At 32.6% G+C, this 13,222-nt stretch overlaps 1 protein-coding gene across 2 annotated transcripts; it reads left to right on the top strand.

The window, feature by feature from the left end:
- The first annotated feature begins 558 nt into the window (after positions 1-558).
- LOC146954741 (B3 domain-containing transcription factor VRN1-like) lies at positions 559-8,531 on the top strand. 2 transcript variants are annotated; one of them, XM_085718122.1, is made up of 7 exons: positions 559-983; positions 1,178-1,574; positions 1,669-1,793; positions 1,956-2,214; positions 2,324-2,413; positions 8,016-8,080; positions 8,163-8,531. In XM_085718122.1, the coding sequence occupies exons 1-7, from the start codon at positions 915-917 to the stop codon at positions 8,409-8,411; spliced, it is 1,254 nt and encodes a 417-aa protein (XP_085574248.1). In that variant the 5' UTR covers positions 559-914; the 3' UTR covers positions 8,412-8,531. The 2 variants fall into 2 exon arrangements, with proteins under 2 accessions (XP_085574248.1, XP_085574253.1); XM_085718127.1 differs by having other exon boundaries at positions 8,019-8,080.
- Positions 8,532-13,222: the final 4,691 nt, after the last annotated feature.

The raw sequence follows: 13,222 nt of genomic DNA on the forward strand, positions 1-13,222 counted from the left end.
TCTCTTTCTTTTTCTTAATCAAAATTCAATGAAAATAATCATATTTGACTTCTTTTGCAAATCACTAATCAAACCTCACCTTTTCTTAAATTCTCATGCCCTTGAGGCCTCTCAATCTCTATTCTTCAAAATCCCATTTTCAAACTTAAAATCAACCAACAAAAACAAAAACATTTTTGGAAGAGAACTACGGTGGATTTGATCCCTTAAACGGGTACGTAGGCAAGGAACAAAATTCCTTCAATTCAAATAAAATAAAAATTCAAACACATTCTTCTCCCTCCAATTCTCCACTTAGAAAATTCCTAGGCTTAATAACATTTCAAAATAGCATTTAAAAATGAAGCGCGCGCGTATAAATTAAAGACAGTTCCTATAGGATACTATAGTCGTTATGGGTGCCTAACACCTTCCCGTAGCGAAAACAACTCCCGGACCTCGATTCTCAAGGGTTTTGCTTACTTTTTCCCTTCCCAAGAAAAAATAAGATATCACCGGTTTAAAAGGTTCAAACGTAATCAATGTTTGACACCCGAAAACCAAGATAAAACACATTGCTATTTAATTAGAGAGATTTTATCAAGAATCGATTAAGACAAGGTCTCAGCCAATTAAATTTGTTATTTGTCGGAAATCAATAGAGATAATGGTGTGTAATTAAGGAAAGGTGTTAGCAAATACACTGTCTTAAAATTTTCTTGATAAAATTTGTCATTGTATCTATCATTTCCCATTTATGATCGATGAATATATAAGTATTTCTCCAAATCTACTAAAAAAATCTATCATTGTGGGTTGTGTATTTTATTTAAAAAATATTATTTATCTCAACCAAAAAACAAATACAAACTTCTACTATAAAAGTTCATGAAGTTTGTCACTCCATTACCATATTTCTAATATCTGTCTGAGTCATGTCATTACATCATCCAGAAGAGTTCTTGAAGATAGTTCGAAATCATGAACTACATAAGGGAGAGCTTGTAAGCATATTACAAAATTACATTCGATAGAATTTGCATGTTAAATTAAATATACATGCAACTAAATATTCCTTTCAATTACAAATCACAATCCAACTATACATTTGTTAATAATTTTTATAAATTGTCTATAAAGTTTCTTCTTCCTGTTGCATTACATATCCTTATTCATAAATGATTATTGTCTGTTGCAGAGGGTTCCCAAGAAATTTGTGGAGAAATATTGGAAAAAAATACCAAATCCAGTAATTCTTAGACTTCCAAATGGTGCTCAAAAGGAAATATTTTGGGTGGAGCGTGAAGGTGATATTTGGTTTAAGAGAAATTGGGAGAATTTTGCAAAGTCTCTAAAAGATGGATATGCTTTAGTATTCAAATATTTAGGTGGCCCATATTTTAAGGTTAAGATTTTTGGTCACAATACATTGGAAAAAGACTATTCCAATATAAAATTCATTGATGAAAGTTGTGAAGGTAGAGAAGAAGTTCAAGAAGTTGTTGAACTGAGTGATGACAATGTTACTAATAGTGCTGGCACATCTCAAAGGAGAAAAAACGGCAAGAGAAAAATTATTCAGCAAAAAATCACAGGTGAGTTCATTATATTTTTTTTTTTTTTTATTTCAATTGTTATTCTACCTTATATATGGCTAAAATAGATTTTTGTTTTTTTTTTACTTTGCAGGTAGTAAGAGAGGAGGTATGATTAAGAAGGCTAAAAAATGCTCAACAATTAGTGAGAGAGACAATAATGAGAATCCAAGTTTTGAACTTGAATTGTCACAATCTTACGCCCATGGCTATACTTTGGTAAGTCTACTAATAAAACATTATACTTATGTTCAAATATTATTTTTTGAAGGAACTTATGTTCTAAATTATTAGTTATTTGGCTATATCACATAAATTATATAAGTTACTAATAAATTTTGGCTTTAATTAATATCTCTAATAAACCTTGAATTGAAATAGAGGATACCAAGTGACTTTTCAAGAGCATATTTGAATGAGAACCTTAAAGGGTCATCTGCAAGCATTAGATTTGGTGAGAACATGCCTATGAAAGTGAAGGTGATGTTTCAAGATATCAAGAATAATAGAACTTGCATTGTGACCAGTGGTTGGAAGCCATTTGCCAAAAAATATAACTTACAAGTTGGTGATAAATGTAAATTTGTGATGACTCAACTTCAACCACTTTCATTCACCATAACTATTACCCAAGCCAAAGGTTTTTCCTTCTTACTTTATTTAAAAAAATTGTTTTTTCATTGACATGTGATTCACCAAATTTGTTTAATATCAATTGATTTTCTTCAATTCCTTTGAACAATGACAAGGTTATGAAGGAATGATCTCTTCTTATGATGATGATATTGGGAAGAGAAGAGGCATTGAAGGAAGTTCGAGGAGCTGCCATGTTCTTTCGAGTATGTACTTGTTTAAAGTTTTTAGATTTTTTAAATAGGTTTTTGAATTAAGTGTTAATTTAGTATCTAAAACTTTTTAAAAAATTATAACTAGGTTTTCTAACATTAGGCTTTCTTACATTTTAAAAATAGTTTATAACAATATCTGTTTTGAATTTATAATAATTTAGGTTTATGTCTCTTACAATTTATTTACCTCTCCCTCTTAAATTATAAATTATTTAAAAGTTCAAGGACCAATTAAAAAAAAAACTAGTTCAAGAATATCAAATAAAAATCTGTTCTTAGCATCACATACACACATGATGGAAAAAAGAGAAAGTGAAGGAAAATTGTATTCTCATTGATAGCTCTGTATATCAAAAGAAGTCAGATATGTACAATTATATACTAATTACCTCTATATTAACTAGGTGTAATAAGTACAGGCAAAGTCAGACCTCTATATTAACTAGGTGTAATAAGTACAAACAAGGTCAAACCTCTATACTAACTATGGTTAGTCAAATATAGATAATACCCTCCCTCAAGTTGGACTGTGTAGATTGCAAAGTCCTAACTTGGAAATAAAAGACTTGAAAGAAGTAGCATGTAATGGTTTGGTGAAGACATCAGCTAGTTGAGAAGCTGAGGGAACAGGTAGTAACCGGATGATTCCTTGTTGAATCTTTTCTCGTATAACATGGCAATCAATTTCAATGTGCTTGGTCCTCTCATGGAAAGTGGGGTTATGTGCAAGGTAAATAGCAGATTTATTATCACAGTAAAGAACTGAAGGAGCAGTAATAGGAGCAAGTAAATCTGCCAAAAGGTAGTTGATCCATTGAATTTCCCTTGTGAGCTTGGCTAAGGCCCTGTATTCAGCTTCAGAAGATGAAGATGAAACAGTTTCTTGCTTCTTGGATTTCCAGGAAATGATGGCAGGACCAAGGAAAACACAATATCCGGTGATTGACTTTCTGGTGTCAATACAACATGCCCAATCAGAATCTGCAAATCCAGTTAGCTGAAAGGAATTCGCAGCAGGGAAGAAAAGTCCTTGGGAAGGAGCAGACTTGAGATATCTGAGAATTCGAGTGGCAGCTTGAAAATGAGAATGTAGAGGCTTGGACAAGTACTGGCTAAGTTGTTGCACAGAATAAGCTATGTCAGGTCTGGTAGTAGATAAGTATATCAATCTACCTATAAGTCTCCGGTAAGCAGTTACATCAGGAAATACTTCACTTCCAGTGTTGCTGAACTTAAAAATAGGATCACAAGGAGTGGAGGCTGGTTTAGCCGCAAGGAGACCACTGTCATCAAGCAGGTCTAATGTATATTTCCTTTGATTTAAGACTATGCCACGACTAGATCTAGCAATTTCTAGACCAAGAAAAAATCTAAGAGCACCAAGGTCTTTGATACGGAACTTCTGATCCAAGACAGATTTAACAAAAGCAATTTCAGACATGTCATTTCCTGCCAGCACAATATCATCAACATATACTAAAAGAGTAGTGAAGGAAGTAGCTTTGGATTTGATAAAGAGAGAGTGATCAGCAGAAGACTGTTTATATCCAAGGGACAATAAGGTGTGAGTAAGTTTCTGATTCCATTGCCTACTAGCTTGCTTAAGGCCATATAATGACTTATGTAATCGACAAACTTTGGTGGATAAATTTGAGGTAGAATAAGATAATCCAGGAGGAAGTGTCATGTAGACTTCTTCACTTAAATCCCCATGTAAAAAAGCGTTGTTCACATCTAGTTGTTCCAAAAACCAACCTTTAGCAGCAGCAATTGCTAAGAGAACTCTAACCGTAGTCAATTTAGCAACAAGGCTGAAAGTTTCAAAATAGTCTACACCTTCAAGCTGGGTGTAGCCCTTGGCAACAAGTCTGGCCTTGTGCCTTTCAATAGAACCATTAGCATGATATTTAATTTTATAGACCCACTTACAACCAATGGGAGTTTTACCATTAGGAAGATCTACAATGGACCATGTATTATTCAAGGCCAAAGCATCAAGTTCAGCCTTCATAGCTTTCTGCCAACAGTCATGTTTAGAAGCTTGTAAAAAAGTTTTGGGTTCAGTGTGTATAGTAACTGCCAAACAAAAGTTTTTATATGCAGGAGAACAATTTTGATAAGATAAGACAGAAGATAAAGGATAGGGAGTAGAAGGAACATCACCTGAGGAGAGATTGGAGCAACTAGCCAATGAACAATGATAGTCATTCAAGTAACTGGGCCTATTCGTGATTCTCGTTGAATGCCTAAGTGGAAGACCAGGATTAGGTTCAGCTATGTTTGGGACATGATTGTCTAAATGGGGAATTTCGGGTTCAATGGGAGAAGGGGGAACAATAACAGGTTCTAAAGGTGTGGGTTCTAAAGAATCTGAAGGTGTGACATTAGTGTCAAGAAAGACATGTGGGATATCATTTGCAGAAGTAGTATTAGGATCAAAAGGATTGGTAGAAGAAGAAATATGAAAAGGAAAGTTATCCTCAAAGAAAATAACATTCCTAGAAATGATAATTTGATGAGATTGCAAATCATACAGAATATAGCCCTTTACACCCTCTTTATAACCAAGAAAAGCTGTTTTTCTAGCTCTATGATCAAATTTAGTGCGGTGAGCATGCAAAGTGGATGCATAGCACAGACAACCAAAAACCTTAAGATGCAAAAATGTGGGTGGTTGTTTATAAAGTAATTCATATGGAGTTTTATTATTTAAAAGAGGAGTAGTGGTTCTGTTAATGAGATGCACAGAATGTTGAACAGCAAAATTCCAAAAAGTTTTTGGTAAGTGTGCTTGAAAAAACAAGGCTCTAGCCACATTTAAAATATGTTGATGTTTTCTCTCAACAGTGCCATTTTGTTGAGGAGTCTCAACACAAGTTCTTTGATGCACAATACCCTTGCTGGAATAAAAGTCATGCATGAGAAACTCAACACCATTATCACTTCGAAGACATTTTAATTTTGTATGAAATTGTGTTTCAATAAATGCAATAAAATGAGTGATATGTTTTCTTGTTTCAGCTTTGGATTTCATTATGATGACCCAAGTAAACCTACTGAAATCATCAACAAGGGTTAAAAAATATCGATGACCAAAGATGGATGTATGAGCATATGGTCCCCAAATGTCAGCATGTAAAAGTTCAAATATACGAGAGCTTTTATTGATACTACTAAAATGAGGTAACTTCCTTTGTCTGGAAAATTGACAAGCATCACAAGGGACTTTATTATTGTGAAAAGAAATAAAAGGAAATTGAGTAGACATACTTTGTTGTCTCTCAAGAGAAAGATGGCCTAATCTCCTATGCCACAGAAAACTATCCTTTGAAGATTTAGAAATTGAATTACATGAAATGTTGTGTTGGGGAACATTATAAATAAGAGCAGAACTGCAAGAACCAGACTCAGATATAGGAACTTCCATCATGTATAGTCCATGACTTAGGCTAGCTGAACCAATCATCCTCTTGGTATTGTTCTGCAAAAATGAACAAGAGTGAGTAGTAAAAATAGCATAGCAGTTACTATTGGAAAGAAGTTGTGGCACGGAAAGTAAATTTGCATGAAAATTAGGAATAAACAATACATTATGCAATTGTAACTCGGTGGAAATTAATACTGTGCCAGCTAGAGTGGCAATTGCATAAGTTTTGTTTGGCATATCAACTCTAATAGGATTGATGGAATGACATTTGGTAAGTATGGAAAAATTATGAGTGATATGGTGGGTGGCTCCTGTATCAATGATCCAGGAGGTAAGATTCTTACCAAATGTAGTATTAGAATTAGTATTGAATGCAAGAGAATTGGAGGTGACAGAATTTGAAAGAGGATTAGTAGAAGTCATGATAGTATTGGCAGAAGCGGAAGACTGAATTTGATGCTTTGACTGTTGAAGTAATTCTACGAGTCCTTTGTACTGCTCCTGTGATAAAAGTACACCGTTAGTTGAAGTGTCTGGGGTAGATATCTGCTCAGCATCAGATTTGGTGCCTCCAAAAGCCAAATTTGCAGAAGGACCAGATTTAGCGGTGTTTCTAGTCTGATAACCAGGAGGAAAACCATGAAGAAAGTAACATGTATCAACAGTGTGATTAGTCTTGTTACAATTAGTGCATAATCTGTTTCCTCCTTGACCTCTACCACCAGAATTTTGTCTTCCACGACCTTTGTTGTTATTATAACCCCCTCTTCCTCTATTGGAAAAGTTTGAATAACTACCATTGGCAACACATGCTTTGCCAGAATCAACAGTGAGATCTTTCAGTTCGGTTTCAACATTAGAGATATGAAATTCCCTTTCTTGTTGAGCAACAAGTGAAAAAGCTTTACTGATAGTGGGAAAAGGTTCCATCATCATAATTTGAGACCTTACATGGGCATACTCATCATTAAGACCTTTCAAAAAACGAATGGTATAATCCTGATCCCTAAACAGCCTTATAGATTGTATAGCACCACAAGAGCATTGAATCGAACACTTACATTGCGGTAATGGCCGGAAACTCTCTAATTCATCCCAAAGTGACTTCAATTGAATGTAATAATCTGAAATATCACGACTACCTTGCGACAATTTGTATATGTCTTCATGAAGATCAGCAATTTTGAACATGTCACCTTGATCAAATCGATCATGTAGGTCCTTCCAAGCTGTTGATGCTGTGCGGAAAAAGATAATGGATTTCTGCACATTTGGTGAACACGATCGCTGCAACCAGGCAAGAATCATGCTGTTGCAGCGAATCCACTGATTGTAGTGAGAATCTTGTTTCTCAGGAATGGGGATTGTGCCATCAACAAACCCTAACTTGTTCTTGCAAACCAAAGCCACGCGCATAGAGAGAATCCAGGACTGAAAATTCTTCGTTCCTTCGAGTAAAGGCGTGACAAGCACCACTGCAGGAGTTTCACTGGGATGGAGGTAAAAGGGATTGGTGGTGTTCGTCGCAAAATCGGCATAGGGATTGAGAATCTGGCTTGTTGTCATCGTGATGTAAATCACAAAATCAAGATCTCGAACCGATTGAAAGGCAATTGAAGAAATCAATTTCAATCGAGTTGCAAAACAACGAAGGAAAGAAGAGGGAAAATTGAAGAAATTGCACCGATTGAAAGAAAATTGAAGAAATCAATTTCAATCGAATTGCAGAAAGAAGGAAATTGAAGAACGATGACAAAACCAGAACTCAAGATTTGAGCTCTGATACCATCTTAGCATCACATACACACATGATGGAAAAAAGAGAAAGTGAAGGAAAATTGTATTCTCATTGATAGCTCTGTATATCAAAAGAAGTCAGATATGTACAATTATATACTAATTACCTCTATATTAACTAGGTGTAATAAGTACAGGCAAAGTCAGACCTCTATATTAACTAGGTGTAATAAGTACAAACAAGGTCAAACCTCTATACTAACTATGGTTAGTCAAATATAGATAATATCTGTAAATAGTGTACATATTTTTTTTTTTTTAATTTCAATATTTTCTAGTGTCAAAGAGATGAAGAAACAAGTTTATCAATATTTAACGTCGACAACAATCATCATATCATAAAAATTATATATCTTCATTGTGTTTCAGCAGACTTAGGTGGTAATGTGATGAAACCGATCACAATCGAGATTCGTGTGAATTCTACTTACCCGGTAGGATTAATTATGTTAAATGTGGTTACTATATAGATATATGTTAAAACTGTGTATAAATAAAAATTTGTTGTGTTTGCAGTATATTCGACATGAGTTTTTTAAGAAGCATAAAGAGCTTCATGGAAAAATTTTGGAGTTGACAAATGGGGGAAAATCATGGTTGGTAAAAGTGACATATTATCAGTCAACAGGATTTAGGTTCTATGCAGGTTGGCAAAAATTTAAGGAAGATTGCAAATTGAAGATTGGAGATACTTGCAAATTGAAGTTGATTGATGAAAAAATGTTTGTGTTTCAAGTTTCAATTGAAAGACTTCCCCACTACTAGAGTACTAGTTGTTTCAATTGAAAATGTTTGTGTTTATTATAATGCATTTCTATGTTAAGTCGTTTTAATTTGCTGTTGTAAGAAGCTATATTTCATATGAACTCTATGTTAGTCTTTGGATTATAATGTATGATTGTTATATGTAATGCTTTTTGATTGCTTTAGACTTTTATATTCTTTTACAAGTATACTCCTTTAAAATAACGAGTAATTTGAAAAACACCAACACACAAGTAAATATAATCTTAATATTTTTAGTCTTTTTTTAACAATTTTTTAATCTATTTATTTAGTTAGATATTTGAGACTATTACATGTATAATGTAGCCACTATTTTATAAACAAATCAAAATCAAGTATTATTAAGAGTTTTACAATGGAGGAAATAAGACATGAATATATGTTTATAAGTGAAACAATCTTTATCTTATTCGCCGATTGACTTTTTTTTCTTTGATAAGCAAAATAGATTAATAGGACAAGGGTAACTCGTCAATACAAGAGATTAAGTCTCGAACAGATTTATGCCAATCATACGAGTTAACACACGTATTTCCACCATCATATTCATGAATCAACCCCATGATTGAGTCACCTTGGAATAAAATTTTATTTGTAGTATTAGTATTCCATAAGCACCAATAATTGGAAACCCTCCTTCAAAAAAAAAAATAATTGGAAACCCTAACTCCAATTAAGAAAGATTTGAAAGTTCACACTATTTTATGACTTACACTTATCTTTAATATCTTTTTGCAACCACACCAACTCCAATTCACTTCAACTCATGACACCAATTCTTGTGTGAAATAATGCATGATATAAATAAGTGGTTTACCCCCTCATCGGACCGAGAGCATAAACAAAAGTAGAGCTTGCAAATTCCCTATGTCTAGATAAATTAGAGAACATTGTAACTAGTTCAAGTTATAAAATGTAGGGTTAATAGCGAATTGTAATAGCGAAAAGCATTAAGCACAAGATCACGCAGTGAAAAGCATTTAGCACAAGGTAACGTTAATAAACATAGTTCAAATTGAATAAATAGATGACATATTAGATTACATGGTTTAGACAATGCCATAAAGGTTTATCATTCAACACTAATATAAATTCTTAATCTTGTTTATAAAGGGTGAAAACCACCACTTTTGCTCCCTGGATCGAACTTTGTAGTCTTTAAAGTCATAATAATTCAAAATGCTTATTTTTTGTTGAGAAATTGAACATATAGGAAAAATTCAAATCGCACACTCGTGTGTATAGCCTTACACTCATCGTGTGTGTTGTTCAATAATCCACATGACCAGCTTCATCTTAAAGATGCGCATCTCGGTTCATGTCACGGACGTTGCATGTACGCCCGTGACATTCTTCCTCTTCTGCTCATCAGTATGTGCATGCATCTGAGGTATTTTTTTTTATTTATTCGCTCTTCCTGGAATTTTCACATTTTGATATGTGCTTAGGACTTGAAACATAATTCTCAAACTGGGTTGGACTTCAATATCTTCAATATATCCACCCTATAGAGTTGTATGGTTATGGAAATACAACCACTTTAACAAAACATTACAAGCTCTTTGCCAAACTATCACTAACTCACTTTAATTCTCTAAAAAAAAATTCTAAAATATAAAACAAAAGACTCAATAAAAACACTAAGATACATGTCACAACGAGGAGTAATCAATCATCATTTTGTAACACGTCAATAAAGGTCATCGAAAATTACTAAAAAGAACTACAACCGCGTGTAGCCAACCTTGCATGAATTATTGTTAAATACATCTTTCTCGTTCATCCCACGTTATATTTTACTCATTGATGAGAAAAGTCCGTAACAAACCGTCCATCACTTTACAACCCTCAATGAGTATCCTTCACCGCAATGCAACGTGCACAATTTTTATAAGTTAAATGTGTCATTGGTCCCTGCACTTTCTTCAGATTTTGGCATTGGTCCCTGCACTTTTTTTTGTTTAGAATTGATCCCTGCACTTTGTAAAAATATTGGTATTGATCCCTTTGTTAACTTTCTGTTAAAAAAAAAAACACAAAACTAACGGAGTGCCACGTGGCCCAATCATTTCATGCCATGTGGCACCAATACCAATATTTTTACAAAGTGCAGGAACCAATGCCAAAATCTGATGAAAGTGCAGGGACTAAAGGCATATTTAAGCAATTTTTATATTTACTTGATTCATCTTATTTTAGTATTGACTTGATTATAAAAATCGTATTTTCATAAGTTGTTTTTTCATAAATCATCTTAAGAAACTTATGAAAAACACATAACACCTTATTTATTTGCATAAACTATTATGGATGATCTCAAAAAGAAATCCATCCTAATGGACTCTAAATCAACAGCTCACACCTTTCTTGAAGAAAATATAAGGAAAAAAAAATCAATGATTAACCCCAAAGGAGTAAACAGAAATTGATATAGATACCAAATTTTTTAGGTTGAATGGAGATTAGCACCTGAAATTAATATAAAGTACCGAGTTAAAATTATGATATCATTGATCCAAAAATTTAAAATTAAAAAATTATATAACTAACTATATCTGGCTTATTATCTTTGAGGTGGATTATCTCCCTTGGTTTTCGTTTCTTTTGTGACGTTGTGACTTGCGGTTAGGGATGGGAATAGGTCAGGCCGGCCTACAGGGGCCTACGGCCTAGCCTACGACAGACCAGACCAGGCCAGACTTTTTTCTTAAATAGAGAAGGCCTAGGCTTTTTTTTAAGCCTATTTAGCTTAAAAGGTCAGGCCACAGGCCTCTCAAAAAGCCTATTAGGCCGGTCTATTTAAGGAATATAAATAATATTATTTATTATTATATTATATTTTGCATTTTGAATTAAAATATAAATTTGTAAACTTTTTCAATAATTTAAGCTTTATTAGTATACATTAATTTTTTGCATATATAAATATACTATTATAAACTATAATAGAAATATGATACAATATATAGTCGAATTCCCTAAAACCTCGTGTTGATTATCAAAAGAGAGTTTAATATAATTGAACTATTAGTTCACAAGTCCATTTAGACTTGAATCACATTGCTTATTTAAAGATGTTCATAAGATATAGGCTTTTAAACAGGCTAGTAGACCGTATCAGGCTTTTAGAAGGCCAGACTCAGGCCTAAAAAGTTGGCCTATGACAGGCCGCAGACCAGGCTTAGGCTTTAAAAAAATATGGCAGGCCAGGCTTAGGCCTTGTAAAGCCTAGCTCGGCCTAGCCTATTCCCATCCCTACTTGCGGTGATGGAAGTCTTGACATTCTGGTCTGCATGGGAAATTTCAATATTCTTATTCTTACTTTTTTCAGCATATTCAATCAAGATGTTGGTTTCTTCTTTTAACATGCTTTCAGCCCTAGTCTATTTCCAAATCTTGTCAAATAAATATCATTATAATTAGATTCTCATTTCCATTTTCATATATGAAGAATGAAGCTTAAGATAAGTGCATGACTCGTGAGATATTCTTTTCAGTCATCACCACTTTACAACAGTAAAAAGATTCTTACCATATTTTTTCACACAACTCTTTCATATAGATCATCAAGTATCATCATGAAAATCATGTCTACGATTCTTGCCTACGTTTATATTATTAATATGTAAAATTAAACTGCATTTGTTTATTTGACTGCTATAACCCACCTTACTCAATTTTATCTGTTACTACCGTTTATGAATAGAAATATGTCATCCGTAGGACCATTTATGATAATTTTTGTCATAATTTTCTTTCTTGTATTTATATTATATTTTTACTTTATTTTTCTATTGTTTTAATTTTTGTATCAATATCTATTTTGTTTGTAAATTTATATTTGTCTAATAAATTGTCATACAAATGGTTGTTTAAATAACACACTCATATAAATGGTATCATGTCTATGATGCTAAAAATAAAATATTACTCTCTTCCCCAAAATTTTATTTTAACAATCACAAAATCAACAAAGGTAAAAACAAATTTTTTTTATTCAACTAAAAATATATATAAAAAATGAATTTATTGACATGAAATCCAAAATAATAGAAAATAAAAATACAATAAACGTATGAAACATAATTGTTTAAAAAATTATCACAAAATAATTGTACAATCGTCATTACTCTTTATTTTATAATTAAGTTTTTATCTTTTTATTTTTTGTAAGGAAGTTTTTTTTTCTTTTCAAAAAGGCAAAAACTAAATTCAATAATAATATTCAAAACGTCTTCACTGCAGTCAACAGGATAGAAGTACAAGTATCTTCACATCAAACAATAAACAGCCAATAGAAGTTTGATTTTATAATGTTAAGGGAGGCAATTCAAATCTCATCTCATCTCATGTAAATAATTCTTAGTATTTTTGTTATTAATATCCCTTTCCACAACCTTTAAAAAAAAAAAAAAATAACACATCCAAATGCTTGAACTCACGATTTATGTAAAACAAAATTAAATCCATTTACATGAGACTAGACATTGGTTCAATTATTTGACTGACATTAGCCTTTTTTTCGATTGAAAATCTAAAGAAATGATGTCTACAAACTTTCTTCAAAAAAAAAAAGAAATGATGTCTACAAACTGTGATGCCACTTAATAATTTGCTTGAAAATATATGGTTAAATAAGTTTTTAATTCTTATTATAAATATAAAATATTTTTTTCTCTTTAGTCTCTTTGATTTTATTTTTTAAAAATAACGGTCCTTCAAAAAAATTTAGTAAGTTTTATAACTTTTTTTATGATAATTAGAAAATTATCAACAATGGTTAAGGTCCC

Source organism: Medicago sativa, chromosome 1 (genome assembly GCF_051527215.1).
Source record: "Medicago sativa cultivar Bolivia chromosome 1, Bolivia_mono, whole genome shotgun sequence".
Lineage (NCBI taxonomy): Eukaryota > Viridiplantae > Streptophyta > Magnoliopsida > Fabales > Fabaceae > Medicago > Medicago sativa.